General features: G+C 32.1%; 1 protein-coding gene across 1 annotated transcript in view; it reads left to right on the plus strand.

Annotated features, from left to right (window-relative positions):
* The window catches only part of NCAM2 (neural cell adhesion molecule 2), a 232,497-nt gene that overhangs the window by 115,939 nt on the left and 94,962 nt on the right, over positions 1 to 21,596 (plus strand). Inside the window, 2 exon segments of the mRNA XM_068545688.1 lie at positions 10,176 to 10,363; positions 14,770 to 14,866. Of these exon segments, the coding sequence (XP_068401789.1) occupies positions 10,176 to 10,363; positions 14,770 to 14,866 (285 nt within the window).

Below are 21,596 nucleotides of genomic sequence, written 5' to 3' on the forward strand. Positions count from 1 at the left end.
TTGACCAGATATATAATAGCATTGAGAGAAGCAAATGGTATCTTTATATACTGTGATTTATGGTGAGGAATGAATGTCAAAGCTTTTCAAATAGAATATTCTATTACAAAATAAAATTATTGTTGCTAGTATTTGTAGTTCTTAAACTTTAATATTAAAGAAAAATTTGGAAATTTTATACCATGAAGTATGATGACTACAAGAGAGGGCAGTGTTTTCACTGAAGTCTGTACATTTTCTGGAGAGCATGCAAGACAGATTTGCTATAATCCCAATACTGTTTTACAAGGGCCATACATATTTATGTTAACAATATGATTTTAAAAGACTTTTTCATTGATTGTAAAGCTTACCCTAATAATGCTTTTCAGTTTTATTCACAAAATGGATAGTACTGTAGATAGTGAGGTTGTAAAGTGAGCTGCCTGATTTAATTAACCATGAACCTGTAAAAATTCAAGTAAAAGGTTTTTATATTTTAGTTCCCACAGCTTGTGTTGTGTTTTGTGATCAGCTCCAGCCTTCTCATGCGCCGGCAGAATTCAGGAATCCAGCTAGCACTCAGCAAGAGCTAAGACAGGTCACAGGTACCAACCACACTGTGTTTTCAGGGAAAAAAAGAAAAGAAAAAAAGACTTCAGAGTCTCAGAGGAAATGCCAAGAGAAAGTGAAAAGCTTGTATTAAGCAAGTAATCAAGTCAGCAAATCCTGTACGGTGACAGGAATGCAGTGATGACTGCTGTCAGCTCTAAGTCTCAGTAATAAGGAGAGAAAGAGAAACAGAGAGAGAGAGAGAGAGAGAGAGAGAGAGAGTGAGAGAGAGAGAGAGAGAGAGAGGGGGGAAAGGAAAGGAAAGGAAAGGAAAGGAAAGGAAAGGAAAGGAAAGGAAAGGAAAGGAAAGGAAAGGAAAGGAAAGGAATAAGATAGGGCATTTATCAAAACAGGAGTAACTCGGCATCAAGTCTGAAGGCAGTCTTACAAGTTTCTTTAATGTCTCGTGATATGCCTGGAATATGAGTTTCCTGGTTCCAACTTTGAGGAATTGACAAATTCAGATCCTGACAAGCTTTGCTGTTTCTTCTTAGGCTGGCCGCTTTAAATCAGAGATTTAGTCAAGGTCATGGATAGAAGTATGTTGAAATGCTCTAGTCTATACAGCTACCATTTAATTAAATCTAAATAATGTCTCCTTAGATCTTTCCATTGTGATAATAGTTAAGAGAACATAGTTCCTTGATTTTTAAAGTCTATTCACTTTACATCCAATTTTACAAAATCTCCTTCTTACAATCTATGCAGCAGTATGTACATTTTTATTAATCATATAACCATTAAGTAGAAGATATGGAAGCCTAAAAATAATCTACTTTCCAATATTTTCACCACCTAGGACCTCTTGTATTATTTTCTCTTGTGAATTCTCTAGTTTTAAAGATATTAACTTATTAAAATGATATTTAGTAAAGTGGGATTATTCTTCATTTTCATTATATATTCATGAATACATATATATATTCAATATATTCAATACCTACATATCTATTCATATGAGTACATGTACCAGAGACTAAAAAACATGAAACAATTAACATTACCCAAGAGATTTATATAATTCTAGCCAAAAGCAAATGTCACCTTTTATACGGTTCACTGCCAAAGATAATATTTACCAATATGTGGTAAATATAATATTGGTAAATGTTATAACTCTCTCTACATTTTTAAAATTTGTGCCAGACTCATGTTTTCTATGTTAGTGGATTCTTAGAGATTAAGAAAACCAGTTCAACTCAATAATTCTATAATAAAAAAAAAAGAAAGAAAAGAAAACCTGAAGTCCAAATTAATAAACAGAAAACAAAGGTAACTTCGTTGCTATCTGGCAGAGGTGGAACTTAAATTCAATGGCAGGCCTGACGCTATTTCTAATACAGTATTTTACTTATAAACAGCAACTGCAAAATTCTCTTTTCCAGTGTAGTTCATCCACTGTTGTGTGTGTGTGTGTCCAGATTCTGATTGTAAGACTTGTGACAATCCATGGGAAGCACTTAGCACTGTGTTGAACACATTTCATGTGCTCACAAATGTTAGAGGTTAAAGTTCATCCTCTTTTGGGAAGATTTCCCTGTGCCTCCTCTGCACATCCTAATTAGGGCCAATGCTAATGCCTTTTGAGACAGGAACCTTATGCATTCCACTTCAATTGTGCTATGCATTGCCTTGTGGTATAGTTATTTATTTTTGCATCTGCCTGATCCACTAGAAAGGATTCCCTGTTGGCCTGAATTCCCCACATTTAAACAGTGCTTAGTATAAAATAGACACACAATAATAATTTTGGATAATTAGTGCAGTGGCTGCCCTTCCCAGAGGTGCACATTCAGAATCTTTAAGAGGAAGCCTTAGGCATCTGGTTCTTTTCCCCTATAAACTCAAAATACGATGTTGAGGAAAAGCCAGGGTGACAAAACCTTTATAGCTAAACAATTATATCCAGCATTTGCTAAGGGCTTAGTGTCAGTAGACACAAACTTTGATATTATTTTGACTAGAAATGTGTAATCAGTTCAATCATTAATATTTAGAAAATTTCTAATATTTTGTTTTGCAAGGCACCTTACGAGAGCTGTGTTTGAAATGGATGATGGAATAAATGGAAAAATAAACAGTTAAAATATCAAACCAAATACAACCAAAACATAAACAAAATGCAAATTACTCTCAATATTCTATAGAGTATACTTATATTTTAAACCAGTTATTGTAGGAGTAAGGTATGTAGAAAAAACAGAATTGCATCACCCTTTTCATGGTAACATGGATCTAATTTAGAAATTCAAATAAAAATAAGGCCATTGTTTAAGGGATCGAATACAATATATGATACCACTATACTGTCAGAATTAAAGATGAGTTTTGCTTTCTTGAAAACATAAGAAAAAATATAATACTGTTTTTTTTTAACTCTCAAGAATATTACTTCATGTGCAGTGACTTAAATTTTTAAAACATGAAAATTAAGGCATTTACAATTTAATTCTGAATAATTAATGTCTCCCAAAAAATAAAACAGGTAACTCAAAATTCCCCTGAAATAATGTATATTTGTGTTCACTGTAGAATGAATTCATATATATATATATGAATATATGAGTATACATATATATTCATTTACATATGAAAGAATCAGAGTTTCACTGCTGAGAAAGGTGCAGAGTGAGAAACATGCTAGTATTTATGTTTGACATTTTTAGAATATGGAAGATATTTTTGCAGTTATGTCTAACATTTTTTTGTTGTATCCTATGTATGGTATTTTTATTAACAAAATCCCCTTAGTCTTCATTATAGTCTAGAGCATTCTTTTAATAGGGGCAGTATATACTCAAGCAAAATATATGTGAAATATAATTTAACAAAATATCTATAAACTGTAACTATCAGGTTCAGATATGAAGACACCATACTCAAACTGGCGATTGCCCAGCACATGTTGGAATTAACAATGATGGAAGCAATGTAATATATTTTCACATCTTAATGTTTCAACAGTGATTTGGAAACAGATAATAACCTAATTTATTAATCAATATCCTAATAAGAAGTTGAATATTGAGCTCTACTTGGGAAATTCCTGTGAATTTTCTTGATGTAAAAATTATAGAGTAAATTCATTTTTAAATAAGAAATATAATTAAGAAGTGTTTTAAAAGGCAATTATATTTTAAGATATTAGTAAATACGCCCACTTGGGGATGACATTTATTCTTTATTGAGATGTCAGATGATAGCTTCCATTTACTTTAGGCAATTTTTTTTTTTTTTTAGTGCAAGAATTTACTTGTCATGATCAAGAGCAAAAGTACTATGAGTTAGCATATTCATAATTTCTTAATCATAAGAAAGGTAGACAGCACTACTTTAAAATTACCTTTGAAATACAAATCTTGTATATAAGCAGTAACCAAATTAACTTCATACACTACATTATATTTCTTATTAATTCAAAATGATGGTATATTAAAGTTACCAAACTGGAATGTAGGGGATTGTCTTTGACTTTCTGATATGGAAACAATGTGTTATCTCTCTGTTCACAGTCTTCAACTTATAGTTTATTATTTCAGTTTTTTTGTGTCTTATTGCTGAAATTGATGTAAACATACCTGTGAATTATCTCAAGTTACCTTCAGTTATAAAATAAGTAATCTTGAGAGAACATATATAATAGAATAAAACTCCAAGATGGCGAGGGAAGCTTCTCTTTCATGTTCAATGTTTGATTCCCAATACCCAGAAGAGAACATAGGATGCAATCAGGAAATATTTGTAAAATGTAAATTATACAACTAGGGGAAATATATTTTATTGTCTTCTTGTCCTGGTTCTTCTTTTCCTCCTCCTTTCTTCCGATCCTCCCTCCCTCTCCCTCTCTCTTTCTCCTACTCTAGATTTATATTATATTTTTTCATATGTAAGCTTAATTTTCCTGAGTTTTTTTATTTTTTTAAAATTTTTATTTATTTATTTATTTATGGTTGTGTTGGGTCTTCGTTTCTGTGCGAGGGCTTTCTCTAGTTGCGGCAAGTGGGGGCCACTCTTCATCGCGGTGCGCGGGCCTCTCACTATCGCGGCCTCTCTTGTTGAGGAGCACAGGCTCCAGACGCGCAGGCTCAGTAGTTGTGGCTCATGGGCCTAGCTGCTCCGCGGCATGTTGGATCTTCCCAGACCAGGGCTCGAACCTGGGTGCCCTGCACTGGCAGGCAGATTCTCAGCCACTGCGCCACCAGGGAAGCCCTTTTCCTGAGTTTTTATCTAAGCACTGTTTATTCAAGAATAGGTTGCCAAAACATGGTTCTAGCCATAAAATCCAGGGTGGGGAAAATGACTGGCATTCCCCAGAATATATTTCTTTTTACATCTTAGCTTCTTGTACATCAGGATGGAAATTGGAAAACTGATGATTTTAATTATCTCACATTCTTGGCATCACCTGGACATAAGTGGGTGTACTAATGTGCAGTGTTTTCACTAAAATCATTCTAATCTGCATTACATTTTTACTTTATTGCTTAAATATAGTATACAGGACATAATAAAATGATACCTTGGTTACGTGCTATAATCACTTCAAACAATAACTCCAATGTTGAGTAACATTGTTAATCATCTATAGAAACTAGTCCCTGAGAATATATTTATACTTAGTAATATAATAACTGGCATAGCAGTGTGATTTCATGAAATGAATATAAAGAGCCAAAGATTGTGATCTTGGCTCTGCCACAGCCTTCCCAAGTATCCCAGAACAAAGTTTCTCGTATGTAGAATAAAGATTCCCTTGTTCCTTTCCAGATATTAGATCTTATGAGGTCTGTCCAGTTCTGCAGAACTTATAATGACCGCGTGCACAAGTGTTGCAAGTTTAGCTGGGTTCACATTTAGATACTATAAATACAAAGATCTCTTCTTCTTGCAATGAGAACTTGGTGAATTCACTCAGTTGGGTATAAATCTCCCATCTTTCCTGTCTGAAAGTCTGGTTGGGGTATACTTTTTATTGTGTGTGTGATACATTTAAAAAATAATTCTAACTCTAACACTTCACATGTACAAAAATACGGAAAACAACTCAATGGTTCTTACCACGGTCACATTTGCTTCAGATCTGTCTTTGTCATTTCCTCTTAAAGAGAGGGAAGCAAGTATTTTTGTTTGTTTTTAATTACCTTTCTTGGGAGTGCCCTTTCTTTTGTCAAAGAGAAATTATTCTGACACTTGCTAAAAATAGTAAGGAAAACTTTATTCAAAACTGTTGCAGTAAGGGTCAAGACTGCTGCAATGGAGCAAAAAGATTAAACACAACTCAGTACAAGGACAAGTAGGGATTTATAGCCAATGAGCAGAATGACAAGAGTCAATGGATGGAAAATTACTAACAGGAACTTGATTAAATTTCAAGGATAATATTATTCTTACTAAACTGGCCTAATAGGATTCTTGCTAAAAGCAGACCATGGACCTAGACATTAAGGAGCTGGAATGGCATATTTGGATTTTGTCACTTTTCAAGTTTCTCTTATTTTTCTTCTCAACTCTGCTCAGATAAAAAATTTGTTCTTCCAATAAAGTCATTTATATTCATTATAATTTGTAAAATATTTTAAATTGGAAGTTAATATGATTGAGGGGACATATAGTACCTTAAGAGATGTTTCCATATCTTTATAGTTCATGTAGTCAGGAATTAATTTTCCTGATGCATAGAATATAGGGCACAAAACCTAGACAAAGAATGCAAAGAATGCAACTTCAAGGTGAAACTTTGTCTATGCCTATCTTCCTATCTGCATATATATATCTCATCAATTCTGGTCTTTCCACAGTTCTACTCATGGCATATTCCTCTTCCTTCCTCTAGGCTTTTTGTTTTTCTTTTTAACTGCCAAAATGTATTTCCTCCGTACAACATTTCAAGCCTCTCATGAGGTGAAAGCCTTACTCTTCTGAAAAGGCCTAATTTTCTGAAAATTACAATTTTGGGTTTACCAACACGAGATCCGGCTACATTTGTTTAGCCTGAAGTCTTCACGTGTTGCCTCTGCCAGAGGCACATCCTTTTCCAAAAAGTGGCCCAATATCAATTGTTCGATTTCATTAACATGCCAACCTTGTGCCAGTGACTATGGCTGCCTTGCTACTGGTTGATATTTACAAAGCATACAATGTACAGGAATTTAGTTTCTGTTTTATTGTAGAGAGGCGTTATCAGTATTTTCCTGCCTCACACCTCAAATACATTTTTAAATGTGGCTTTCAGTATAGCATGTTTTGCCTGTAGCACGTTTGCATGCAGCGTCAGTAATTCCAAATTAAATCCCCACTGAGATCATCAAGCAAGCAATTAGTGGCAATTGCTTGCTTTTACAGAAAAGCCAAATCATGCCCTAAGTTTATGGTTAAATTATAATAATATAATACACATACACACAGATGCTATATTGAGGACAGAGTAGACTATGAGTCAGGTATTAATAGTTACATTAATGTGTGTGATTTTCATATTGAGCTATATATATTACATGCAAATACATTATTTATAAACCTCTCTCTAGAATATTATAATGCTAAAGCGGTTATAGTTCATATAGATTAAGCAGTAATAAAATATTTTATAGATAGAGCTAGAGCTAGAAATGGATATAGATATAGCTTAACTTTTGACTTTGAATATTGGGGAGTTTGGCTTCTCTTACGGTTGCACCCTAATTAGTTACACATTCTTAGATTTTTCACTTAATCTTCCCTGGTCTTGAAAAAGTTTTTTCTTTCCGTTTCTCCTTGAAAATACCTTCTGTTCAATTTAACTGAACCACTGAATTAAAAATTAACTGACAGTTTAATATCCAATAAATTTGATGTACAGTTTTAGAGAACCAAGTAAGCATCTTACATTTTGTAAGCCATCAGGTATATAATTGTGACCAAGACAAATCTTATTTTATTAAAGTATAATTGACTTACAATATGTCATTAGTTTCAGCTGTACAACATGGTGATTTGATATTTTTATACATCAGGAGATGATCACCAGGATAAGTCTAATTATCACCATAAAAATTACTACTAGATTATTACTACTGTCTATATTCCTCAGGCCATCCATACACACATTACATTCTTGAGACTTACTCATTTTATAACTTGAAGTCTGTTCCTCTTAATCTCCTTCCCCATGGCAGCTGAAAATTTGTTCTCTGTATCTATGAGTCTGTTTCTGTTTTGTTATGTTTGTTTATTTGTTTTGTTTCTCAGATTTCACATGTAAGTGAAGTCATATGGTACTTGTCTTTTTCTGTCTGACTTATTTCACTTAGCATAATACCCTCTAGGTTCATACATGTTGTCACAAATGGCAAGATTTCATTTTTTTATGGCTGAGTTATATTTCATTATATATATATACATATATATATATGTACATATATATCTCAATAACATATCTTCTTTTTTTTTTTTTAAACATAGTCAATTTTATTCTCCTTAAAGCACAAAATAGAGTCTTTGGTTGTACAAACATCACTAGTTACAGTCTCACCAGGAGGTTCCGGGTGGGGACGGGGCCATCAGTCAGCGGCCAGAACTCCTGAGGGGACCTCTTTAAAATGCTAAAAGCCGGGTTAAATGACTCGAGGCAAGGGTGGTGTTGGAGCTGGCAGGGTCCCCACCCCAATATACCATATCTTCTTTATCTGTTAAACCCATAAGATTCAGATCATTTGGTGGAGGAACAGTCATATATCAATAGATCATTCCAATTTCTATGACCGCGCTGAGGGAGAGCATAGGATCTGTGGGAACACAAAGTAAGGGAACTAACCCACAATTGAAGGTTGTGGAAAGGCTGTGTTAAGTTAGCGTGGAGCTTAGTTTTGAAGGCAGCCAGGTAAAGGGAAGGACAGACACATTGCAGCTAAGGGAAAACCATAAGCAGATACATCTGTGTAATATTAGCACACTTAAGTGCCAATACGTGTCACTATTTATCTGATCCTCTTTTGTGGGACATTAAGTTGTTTTGAGATTTTGTTATTAAAATAACAGTGTGCTAAAAGTCCTTTATATTAACATTTTATAATATTTCTACTTATTTCTCTGGAGAGATATCTAAGACTAGTTTGCAGAATCAAGATTACAAAGTTTTTTATAAGGCTTTTATGTTCCAGAGGAATTGTCCCAAATATAGTCTCCTCAATAATGTATGATAAAGTCCGCATCACCAACACATTGCTAGTAGTGAATATTATAATATTCCTGGGTTGAATGGAAATTCAATGGACCCTAGTTAATATTGCCCCAGATTCACATACCACGCCTACAACTTTGTACTAGAATAAGCTTGATAGCTCTTACTCCGGATCCCTCATGCTTATGACAAAGTAACACCTTCTTCACAAAGTCATGAAAAAGATTAAATGAAATAAAATGTATAAGCCTACTGTCACATAGAAAGCATTCAATAAACATTTCATACTTCTATGTGAGATTGGCATTGAAAACATACAATAAAACATGTATTGGACAAGAATATTTAAATAATTATTTGTGCGTTTGTACTGGAGAGTATAATTCTTATATTACATATCTGATATATAATCTGTTGATATAACAAATTAGGGAGAAGATCATCTTTAAGTAATTGGGTAGTGAAACAAAAGGTTTAATTTAGGCAGTTTGAAATTGATAACTTATGAGGGATATTAAGTTCTAAATAGTTAATATTAGTAGCAACAATAATCAGTATAAATACCAGCCACGTTTTAGCTACCACTTAATTTAAGAGTATGTTTTTATGTAGAAATTTGTAAAATGAATCCTCTCAATTATACAGTCAAAATATTGAGACTCGAAGAAGTTATGGTTGCTTGGCATTTGGGCTATGTCATAGTTCTTGAATGGAACAAGACTAAAAACCGTGTCTGTGTCTCAAAATTAGGTTTCTTCAATAAAATGATATAATGCATTTATAATGTATTTTCTATTTTCTCTTACCTATCATTACAGAGGTCTGGTGTAGGGGCCTGACAATTGACACAGCATTATAGAAACTGATTAATATTCAAATTAACTTTTTTTGATTAAATTAAACATACCTGGTTATTAAAAACTGGAAATGACATTTCAGGAAAATATTTGTTGTTTAGTTGTGATATTGCCATTTCAATTTAGATTTTATATCTAACTTAAAATATTTATAGAAGAAATTATATGACTAGGACAAAGTTAAAAAAATGACACAAGACCACAGATTTTGTTTTATCCTAAACTCTCACTTTATGAGTTGTTTCAGAAATACATTTCACATATGTAGAGAGCCATTAATTTACTTCTTGGAAATTTTTGTCAGATTATTAAAAGCAAACAACTCTGAGTGTTAATATTTCATATTTTAATAATTGGCTGACTTTGAATATTTTTATGTTAATATTAAAATGATTTGATGAAACAGTCAAATGATATATTTTCATTATTTCTGACATCACATATTAAATATATGAAATCAGAATTGCTGTGGCATCTTTTTGTAGTCAGTAATGATTACTATTGTTTATACTAATTAAATGACTCTCTTAAATAAAAGGTCTGTAATGTTATATTATATTGCTTTACAGATGCTCCCAAGTTCATATCAAACCAAACAATTTATTACTCTTGGGAAGGAAATCCAATCAATATAAGCTGTGATGTGAAATCTAATCCACCAGCATCAGTCCATTGGAGAAGAGAGAAATTAGTCTTGCCAGCTAAAAACACCACTAATTTAAAGACATACACTGCAGGGAGAAAAATAATATTAGAGGTAAGTCTTCATGTACATATCAACAAATTGTATTATTTTAGCAGTTACCTACTATTTTAGAACATGTTTAAATATCTTAGTATCTTAATATATTATATAAGATATATTTCTATCCTATAATATACATATACCCTATTGTATATATTTCATGTTTACTTACTTAAGGGAAATTTTATGCATTTGGATCATGGCTCATTAATGGTTAATGTCTCACTACTTATATAGTAATATGGGTATGTAGCAAAAGCCATTATTTTTCATGAATTTATTTTTGGAAAAAAACCACAATTATATCAGGAAAAAAATAGGGAGAAAGAATGAGTAATTTGTTAGTTATTGAGGGCCAAATGTTTAATTTCAGTGTTGCTACTGGACATTGAGTGTGTGGTTACACCTTCCTGCTCCTTAGACTGGTATATATAAATGCTATCTACTGACTACATATTTACACGTTCCTAAATAAACCAGATTTACTTGTTCATTGCCTCATTTTATTTTATTATTTTACATTAAGATTGTAGATAATTGTTTGTATACTGCCAAGTGTCTGGCCTCTAAGTTCTGTTTGAATACAATACCTTTAATTTAATAATTGCAGATTATGTGTGTGTATATCAATTTCCAAAGTTTATATAAGTCTGTGACAGTGATCGTCAAGCCTCCCAATTTATGATGCTTTCATAACAATTAGGAATCTTCCTCAAACAACCTTTTTAGCTAAAAAGATGCTACATTTTCTCTACTAATTCAATATACATAAATTTTAAAGATGAATGTTTTAGAGTAACATTTGAGATCCATACCGCATTAACTTAAAGGTATCCACATTGGTGCCATATTAACACTTCCACCCAATAAATGGACTTAGTGAAACATTTAGTTGATACAATGATTTAGCTATCACTTCCCCCAAATGTTTGGATAGCTGACTGACTGTTTGGTAATTAAGCCACTTTGTCTAAATCTATTTCAATTTAAACTGTTTTTTTTTTTTTTTTTGGTTTGTTTGTTTTTTGGCATCTGTATCAGAAGAACTATTGGCAAATTGACAGGGAGCTCAATGTCACAAAGACTTTGGCCAGATTCAATTGAAATTTTAGATATTTAACCATAGCAGAAAACTGATGTTAGGTTTAACTTCAGTTTGGGTCACTGTATTAGTGTACTAGGGCTGCCATAACAAAATATCACAGACTGGGTGGCTTAAAAAACAGAAACAATTTTTCCACACATTTCTGGAAGCTAGAAGTCCAATATCAAGGTGCCAGAAGGGTTGGTTTCTGTTGAAACGTATCTCCTTGGTTTGCAGATGGTGCCCTCTCACTGTGTACTCACATGACCTTTCCTCTGGGGATGCAGAGAAAGAGAGAGCGAGCTCTGGTGACTTTTCTTCTTATAAGGACACCAGGCCCCACTCCTGTGATCTCGTTTAACCTTAATTACCTTCTTAAAGACCCTATCTCCAAATACAGTCACTTTAGAGATTAGAGTTTCAACATTTGAATTTTGTGGAGCGACATGATTCAGTCCATAACAGGTAGATTTAAGTTCATGTTTAAATGACAGACTGATCTGTAATTTCAGCTTTGCTTCATCTTGCCACTTTTCAGTTTCTGAAATAGCTCATAATTCTCTGTAATCAGTGTCAGCAACATTTATAAATCGACATTTAAATATCTTACTCATATAAAGCTTTCATGTCATTTAATCTTCTGCCTAAATGGCATTTCTCCCCACCCCAAAGTAAAAACTAAGCAATTTTTGTTTATACATAGCCAAGTAATGTTTGTTAAAGCGTTGACCTTGAGCGTAAACTTGTTATGTGTATACTATTTTCATAAATTAAATTTAAATCCTGAATAAATAATACAGATGAGTAACTAACATAACTTAAAGACAAAATAAAGCAAAATAACAATAACAACAATAAAAAGCAATAATAATCATTACTAATTTTGAATTAGTACCATACATATTTCCTCAGGATAGTACATTATAATTATTTTTATTTAGTAATTATTATAGTAGTGACATAATTGCTAATTCTTAAGAACATATAAAAACTATAAAAAAATCAATTTTACAATTAATAACAAATTGGTCAATAATAGATTTCTTGAATTAATTTTTAAACTTCTTCCTTTTTCTTTGATTAAATACATATATTCATTTTTTAATTTATGATTTTTTTTGAAAGTAACAAAACATTCTATAAATCCTTTGGGTTATTGCCAATAAATTCATTTCTAAAGGACATCCAAATTTGTTCATTTGTTTTGCCTAGGCACTCCCCTGTGGTAAGAGGACAACTTTTCAATATATGAACAAAATTTGATGCAGGAGGTTTCTAATAGGTTGATTGGAATAATATTCTGCTCTGGATCATCTGTATTGTTCCTTGCCCTGAGTAAAGATGCAAACTGTTAAATAAATGATTTTCTCACCATGGAATATACAGAAAGAGGAAATCAAGTTTTTGGAGGTTTAGGAAAAAGACTTGCAAACTCCTTTATTAACATTGTACTCTCAGTTTATATTTTGGTGTTCAAAACCACATTTGTTATTCTGTTACATTCTATCAAAGCCCAACATCTGAAGTAAACTTGAATTATTTTGACTGCATATTAAAATATGAAGAAGTGGTATCATAAGTAGATGTTTCTAGCACTTATTAGATAAATATCAATAATAAATTGCATATTTTAAACATTTAAATATTTAAAATAAATATATATTATGTATCTTTGTTGTATATTATTTTGATAAAATTATCTATTATTTCACCGTGCTGGGATTGGGTGTACAACCCCTACTGGACTTTACTGTTTTCCTAGAATACACCAAATATACTGTAGGGCACATGATTTGGCCCAGTTGTCTAGATCTGTGTGCTCTTAATAGTCTGTGCTACTAGGGGTATTTTCTGTATTTTTTAATCATAAAACACGATAAAGAAATTATTTCAGATAGAATTATAAAGCTTTTATCTTTTGATAGGCAAACTCCCAGGAACAGAAAAACAACTGAATTGAGCTTTTTAAAGTTTTATTCCAGTTAAAATAGGTATCTTTAAGTTACTTCATTAATCTTGAGGAGCTGTGCAATAGTCAGGAATCTTTGTCACGGCCATCCTGTCTTTGCGTTGCACTGATTCAGTACACCTTCTTCCCTGTGGGGTATACAAATGACTTTCTCATATGCCTATAGACTAAAGACATTTTTTTGGTCAAATTCCTTTCTCAGTAGTAAAATTATTTTAGAGTTAAATTAACCTGATTTATTAAAACCTGAATGTATGAAAAATGAATATTTTAGTCACTTAGGGGTACTTATATAAGAGCTGTTAAAGCCCCTAGTCCTTAAACGTATGATCTATTCCTAGATGGACAGCTGACTAGAAGATGAATGACACAGCTTTTTTGTCCTCTTTCAGAATTATCATCTTCAATGGACCTCAAAATTACACTTTTAGTTAATAGCCTCCCATTATCACAAAACCATTTCCCTCTTTGGGGACAGACTTGAAATTAACAGCAACTCTTGTTGTAAGCATATTCTCTCTTAATAATAGTAACTGGGATTGAAAATTATATCTTTACTATCATCAAATCTCTTTTCTGAATTGATACTTCAGAATTTCGGTACATTATAATTACAGGGTTGGTCCCACCATTCAGCAATAGAATCCCAGAATGTTAACTTAATTATGGATTTCAAATGTGTAAGGACTGAGGTCAGCTATTTTCCACCTAAACTGAAAGAGAATTATAGGAATTGAACAGAAATGGAGGCAAGATACTGTTATTAGATATCAAGATAATGTGCCTATCTACAGGAATTGCTACACAAGGGCAATATTTCCTTGCAAAATGCCTTCCTGGAAAGAGTTTCCTTTTAAATGGGTCCTCATCTTTTGTTAGTATTTTATGTTCAATAAAATCATAAGAGGAAGAGAAAGCTGACATATTTCGAGCCTTTCTTAACTTTAAATCTGCCTGATCTTAGGCTACAACCTAGAAAACAAAGAGTTAACAACGCTTTTAGTACAAGATTCCTATTTTCAAAGTCAGGTCTGCAGCAATTACAGAATACGTATTTTTCAAACTGTGTACTACTTTCTGAACTTTCATATGTAAATATCTAATGATTTTTCTATTCAGTATATGTGTATGTAACAAAATAGTGGCATTTACTTAATAAATTGGTAGACTAACTATAATTTACCTGGGCCTATGGGTAATACAGATCCATGGATTACATCTTAAAAGGGCAGAAAAAAGAGTTACGGCAGGGAGTTGTGAATAACTGAATATGTGTAAAGATGGTAAGGCATGCTAGAGGCTATTTTAAAATTTCTCTGATATTATTTTTAAATTGTGAAATTTTTATTATTATAATTATTTTAGATTGCACCTACATCTGACAATGACTTTGGACGATATAATTGCACAGCCACTAACCGTATAGGAACAAGATTTCAAGAATATATTCTTGCTTTGGCTGGTAAGTATAGCACAGTAATTTCTGAGAATTCATAAAATATTTCTGGAAGCAAATAGCGTTTACATTTTGATAATCTTGATACAGGTTATTATGAGAAACAAAGAACTGGTGCTTAAAAATTTAGAACAGTTGTATCTGATATATAGTGAGGACTTCAAGATTAATTTTAACCCTGATTCTAATTCCCCCAACCTTATATATGACACATCTATGAAAGAAGTAGGAAACGTATGTCTTAAGACATCAGATTACATTTCACGTAAAGTAAGAATCTTGTCAAAAAATAAAAACAAAAGATATCTTTAGAGGAAATGAAATTAATCTATTTTAAAATTCTAAATTTGAAAGAACAAATAGTAACCTTATTTTTAAGCTAAATGGAAAATTTAGAGTTATGTAACTTGCTGAATGTTTCATTTTGTATATATAAAAGCATTCCAGTTCTTCCCTTAAAGCTTAAAGATATAAAAATAATATCATGTAGATTAAAATTTACTTTAAGTAGAAACCCTGATATGTTTTTATTTATATTTATGTGAGTATATACAAGCACAAATAGTTATAGAATTTGCCATTATGTTTTACAAGACTGATTAGGAATCTGGAAATATCCATTTTTATGCTTTGCAAAGTTCAGATGGTGCAAAAATGTGATCTATTGTCTTCTAAGTCCAGGTCAAGAAATATCAGAAAATTACTGTAATCTTATGTTTTGATAGAATAAATAACTTCCATGAAAATATTTTAAAACTTTTTCAGAGTTCAAATATGTAACTATTCTTTTATATTGTTATGAATGATATTTATTTCTTTTGATTTGTAAATATATCTCAAAATAAATCATTAGTTGTAAAGATCAAAAGGGAAATTTAAAAGTTTACAAAGCTAATAATAATCAAATTATTATGCAACTGGAAAACCTGCTATACTCCAATTCAAGTTTTATTTTACTACAGTGAGGGAAAAGGGAGAGAAGGATTGTGTGAAAGGGTTTTAGGGAAGGAAACAAGAAGGAAAAAGTTAAGATGAGAGGTAAAGATAGAAGGGAAAGGAGGCCGGAGGGATGAAATAAGGAAGGAAATAAACCACTGTGCACTGTCTGCCAGGAAGTCATTAGAAAACTAATCTCAGTGAAAGTCATTGGAAGTAGACTCTACACATTTAGGCATCTGAATAAACCATAATACAAGCAAATTAAATTCTAGGAAAATGAAACATGTTAAATCACATCAAATTCATTGACAATAAATTGAAGTATCAACTGTAATGGTGAGAAGAATTCACTACTCATATTAATTCCAAGCCTTAGTAAATTAGGCAGTGTTCTTGTAATTAGTATGAACTTTTTATAAATAATAACTAAACATATGATTATTATATTGCTATATATATTTATGTATAATTATATTAATACTGATGTACTGTTATATATTGCCTTTTTTTACGAGGCAATATATATGACCCAGTTTTCTATAAGGTAAAACTTGATAAATGACCAAACTTTTTTTTCAGTTTTTGAGAGTTCATAATTCTAAGAAAATATGAAAAATAGAACATTATACTGTTGAGATTTAAACAATCTTATTAAATTCAAGGAAATACTAATGTCTGTGTACCTTCATATCTCACATTACTTACAGTAAATTTTTCATTAAAAAATATATTTTATACATATCCTTCTAATGAAGACATGAAATTAGTGAGTTTCCCTCTTTCCCACTATAATAAAAAACAGAAAATGTTCATTCAAGATAAGAGTTATTATGTTATTGGAAATATTTCTCAAATACTGCAATTGTCCTCATATTCCAAAATTTTGTGACTAATACAGGCTAAAACTTTGGTTCAGAAAAGATATATTCAACTGAAATTGTTATGAAGATATAAAAATGAATTAGACACTGTATCTTAGGTGGGAAACATACCTTTAAATATCAATATTTATGGATATGATTCCTTTGAGGAGACTCCTTTATTTAATGCTTATAAAATTTAGTCTTTCCTACAGAATTCAAACACTAAAAGTATAATGTGATTTTAAATGAAATATTATGAGAAACATTATATAGAAATTTAAATATTTCAAAATATATGTTAATACCACCATTCAATATGTCATTGGCCTATTTGACCTAGTAAAAGGTCAAGCTCATTTGACTTATGTTATTTTACACTGTAACATATTACTTTGTTCCCAAAGAGCAATAAATTAAAACAGGCAAAATTTAGCATGAAATTTTGTACTACATATTCAGTGAAAAAAGGAAAAGCTACATTTTAAATTATTTTACATCAAAAATATTTTTTTCTTCCCTCCTTTCTTCCTTCTTTCCTTCCTTTTTTCCTTCCTGGATAATTAAATCCTACCTCTGAGCAAGGTAGGCATTTGTATATGGATGGGGTAGGGCACATCAGCCTGGCATAGGGTGCTAGACCCTGAAGGGAGTGAATGGAGTTAAGGGGTCTTCAGTGGTTCAGTGTTGGAGCCCAGGCTGTGTGAAAAGGATGTGCCTGTTTTAAAACAGAAACAGCAGCCCAGAGAGGAGGATTAGAACCTGATCAGAGAAAGGAGGGTTTTAAATGAAGGAGTGGGGGCAGTGATGGATGATTCATTTCTGCAAAGTTGGTAGGGTTAGCATGGCTAATATAGCATGGCTAATATAGCTAATATAGTTATTTCACCTTTGGAGAAAAGATAGGGAAAAGGCAAAAATTATAATGATCCTGGGCTGATGATTGTTTATTGGGGGTACTCTGGTCTTATGTACATAGATGGATAGAGAAAAGAAGTGAAGGTGTTGTGTGTGTGTGTGTGTGTGTGTGTGTGTGTGTTCAGCCACTTCTACAAGGAGCTTCCTTTGCCAGGAATGTGATTTAGAAAACAATTTCTGAGCAAATTCTACAGACTGAGATGATTTGGGAGCTACAACATCCCAATAACAAAAGAGCACACTTGGCAGACAGATCTTGGTTTCTAAGTACCCTTCTTCACTGGGAGTTAACCAGGGCTGTTTGTAAAATTGGCTGATTCTAGGAGTGGGACAGAGAAGTACAAGATAAGCCTGGAATAATGTGTTGAGCCATAAAGAAAGGATTTTTTTTTTAAAAGGATGGCTGTATGTTAAAAACATCCATTATCCAACTTTAACAAACATCAGAATATACATTAATTCAGCTGAGGAACATCAATGGTTGCTAAAGAGGTTGTGAGAGTTAGATGAGAAAAAAATCAATATAGTCTTAAAGTACCTACTCCCAAATTATTAGTTAATTACAAAGGGAAAAATAGTAACTTTACAGTTGATAAAACTGCAGATCCCATTTCGTTTAAGTGATCAAAGTTAATATCATTAGCAATGAGAAAATTAAACTTGCATACTATCAAAAAGAGGCAATGGGAAGAACACAGAATAACAGCTGTGATGTTCTTGCCAAAAATGAATAATCAGAATCTAGTGTGAGGAAATATAAGACAAATCCAAATTGAGATACCATCTACAAAATAACTAGCCTTCAAAGTGTCAAAGCCATGAAAAGCAAGGAATGATTGAGAAAAGACACATAACAAATAAATTCCATGCATACATCCTTTTGTTATAAAGGACATTATTGGAATAAGGGTAAAATTTGGTTGTAGTCTTTGGATTAGATGGCATTTAATTATTTCATAGACCTTATGTAGGAGGATGTTGTGTTGCAGAAAATAAATGCTAAAGCTAACATCATGTCAACTTACTTTAAATAGTTCAGATTAAAAAGAAAAGTTCCATGCACTATTCTTACAAATTTTCTATTAATATACATTTATTTTAAAAGGAAAAAGAATAAAAAGGAAAGGAACTAAGGCCAATAAACAAATATGCATAAGATAGAGCCGCTTTAGAAAAGCAACATAACTTGTGAACACAGGTGACTATCTTAATAAATAGCCACATCTTTTGCATGTGTGCATACATACTTTGATATATGATCCTGTAAGTTGCTTTAAAATATTAAGAAGAGCATTTTTCATATTAAATAATCATTTATTCACATACTACTAATGTCTTAAAATATTCAGGTATAATTTTCACTCTAAAATATAGCAATTTATTTAGACATTTCTTTTAAATCTCTTAATAAGTATGATGTTAGCATTGTTCTTAACAATGGAGATACAGTCTTCAGTAACAGTGAAAATATAACAGGGTATAGAAATAGGCATATGGATGCCACTCATACTCACGAGCTGGATATTTCACCTCCATGCCTCCCATTTATTTTGCCATTATCTCTGTTGGGAAAGAACAGCTATATAAAGTTATAGTAAGAAGAGATAGAAATGATTAGCTAAATTGAATCATGAGTACTCATCTTCATAATTGTCATAGTAGTTCAATGAATTACACGAGATATTTATACCTATTTTATAGAAGAAAGTTGCATTCACAAATTAGGAAAAAATATGTAAACACATCTGTTGTTATATCTATCATTATAACAATTTAAATAATGAGTAGACGAAAATATTGGCTAGATCAAAGTGCTCCAGAGGGCAGCATTCCTTTTTATGGTACCGTTTCCTACGTATGGCCTTAATGGGTCAAGTCCTATTCTTTAACCCCATCTTTGTTTTTACATTTTCACAAAAGTAATACCAAGGAACCTACGATTGTTCATTTCTAGAATGATTTTTTTAAAATAAGAGATATTTCACTGTGCTTTGATTAAATCACAGAAACCCTTCTATTAAACTCTGGCTTCATATTCATGGGCAAAGATTGGTCCAGTCCTCTTTGGTCTAGTTCTCATCTTCAGAAAAGTGAAATACTTTTTTTCTATAATTTTATGGGAAACACAACATTTTTCACATGTGATTGATAACTAATTTTGTTAGATTAATGTTTATCAACATGCCAAATAAAAATAAAATTAGAGACTGAGACAGAAGGAGATTTTTTTTAAGGATTTCATCATGAAATTTTTTAAAATGTACCTCCTGGTGACTTTCTAGCTAGGAAGCATACTTTTTTTTTTATTTAAATGCCTATCTTGGAGCAAATTAAAAATGTAGAACACATAAGGATAAATGAAATTGCAACCATATAGTTAACAATTATCATTTCTTCTTTATAGTTTTCTACTTCCAATAGATCATAATCTGACAAGCCATTCTGTATATGTACATGTGTATTTTAAAGAGCTTTTCCTGAAAGACTTTATCTTTTCAGCCCCATCAAATGATTTTATGCATAATTTTCTTAACTTTGTTAATTCATTTCATCATTGCTATACTTAGTTTTTAACTGTAAACTTTTCATATTAAACCTTAATATGGAGATCTCACCTTTGCTTCATTAATAGACACCCTTTTCTGATCAAGTTACCTTCTCCTGGGCAGTTTCAGGGGAGGGACTCTGCTGTAAGCACTTCCAGCACTGGGGAAAGGGAGCCTTGGACCTGAAGGGGGTTTCAGCATGCCACAGCAGCCTCTCCAAGATCTACCTGAGAAGACCATTGCGAGGACTAAGTGAGGAAATGCAGCCAAAGCACTAGCACACGGTGTGTGCTCGACAAGTGTTAGTGACTTACTATTATAGCCAAATTATAGTTTATATTTGTCACTTTTCTTATGGGTATAAGAAATAAACTGTAAACAATAATCCATATTGTTGATGTCTCTTTAGATATAATACCCAGATCTGGACATCACAGATGAATGCACAGTAAAATCTGAAAATGGGATAATGACCTTGTTTATTCTGAACACTGTATTTTATTAAATAATACAAAATTTCATTTGATTTTGCCACATTTTTCCTTCCAGTGTTTTTTCCTACATCTTTTTTCACACAAACTGCTATTAAGTGAGGTCCCCTGTGCTATGTTTCACAATTGATTTCTTTTTTTAACCTTAGTTCAGGACTCTGTACTTACCCCTATTAAATTTCATCATGCCCATTTGAGCTCATCATTTTATCCTACTGAGACCCTGTCAAATCCAATATTTTTGCTCTCTTTCTCAGATTGATTTAATTCACAAATATCATGAAGCAGTCGTCTGTATTTTCACCTAGGTCGTGGGTAAGCCTATACAAGTCATTTATGTGAATAGAGACCATCTTACAGGTTAAACTGGATCAATTGAACAGAATTCTGTAGATATGGAATTATAGTCAATCTACTTGCCCTTGTACCTGGACAGCATTTTATCCAGACCCTTGTTCTGTAAAACTTGAAAGCAGGTTAAAATTAGTTCACTTGAAAACACACTTTCTTCAACTGAATATAAAACTAGATTTCTCTTACATGATCAGTTTTATGATCTAGCCTGGAAAATCTACATCTTTCTCTTTCTCTTTTTTTCCTATATTATAAGGCAAGTTTTTATTTGTCTTCAAAAACTATTTATGACATCCTTGTAATTTCCTCATTCCCATACGCCTCTGAAAAAATTATACTAATATAACTAGATATTATTTTTATGGATCCATGCTTGTATCAATTCTGAATCACTTGTTAATCTACTCACTCAGCATACATAAAGTGTGATTCTGGTAGGTGCTAAGCACTGGTTTAGATCTTGGGAATCCGAAGATGAATAATACTTAGCAACTGATTTTCACAAGTAAGCTATAGTATAAAAGATATGAGTTGCAATAGAAGTGTGAATCAAATGCCTGGGAACACAAAATGAAATTATGATTGTAATTCTTGGGGAAAGCTTCAAACAGGTATCAACTTTTGAACT

This window comes from Eschrichtius robustus, chromosome 6, assembly GCF_028021215.1.
Source record: "Eschrichtius robustus isolate mEscRob2 chromosome 6, mEscRob2.pri, whole genome shotgun sequence".
Lineage (NCBI taxonomy): Eukaryota > Metazoa > Chordata > Mammalia > Artiodactyla > Eschrichtiidae > Eschrichtius > Eschrichtius robustus.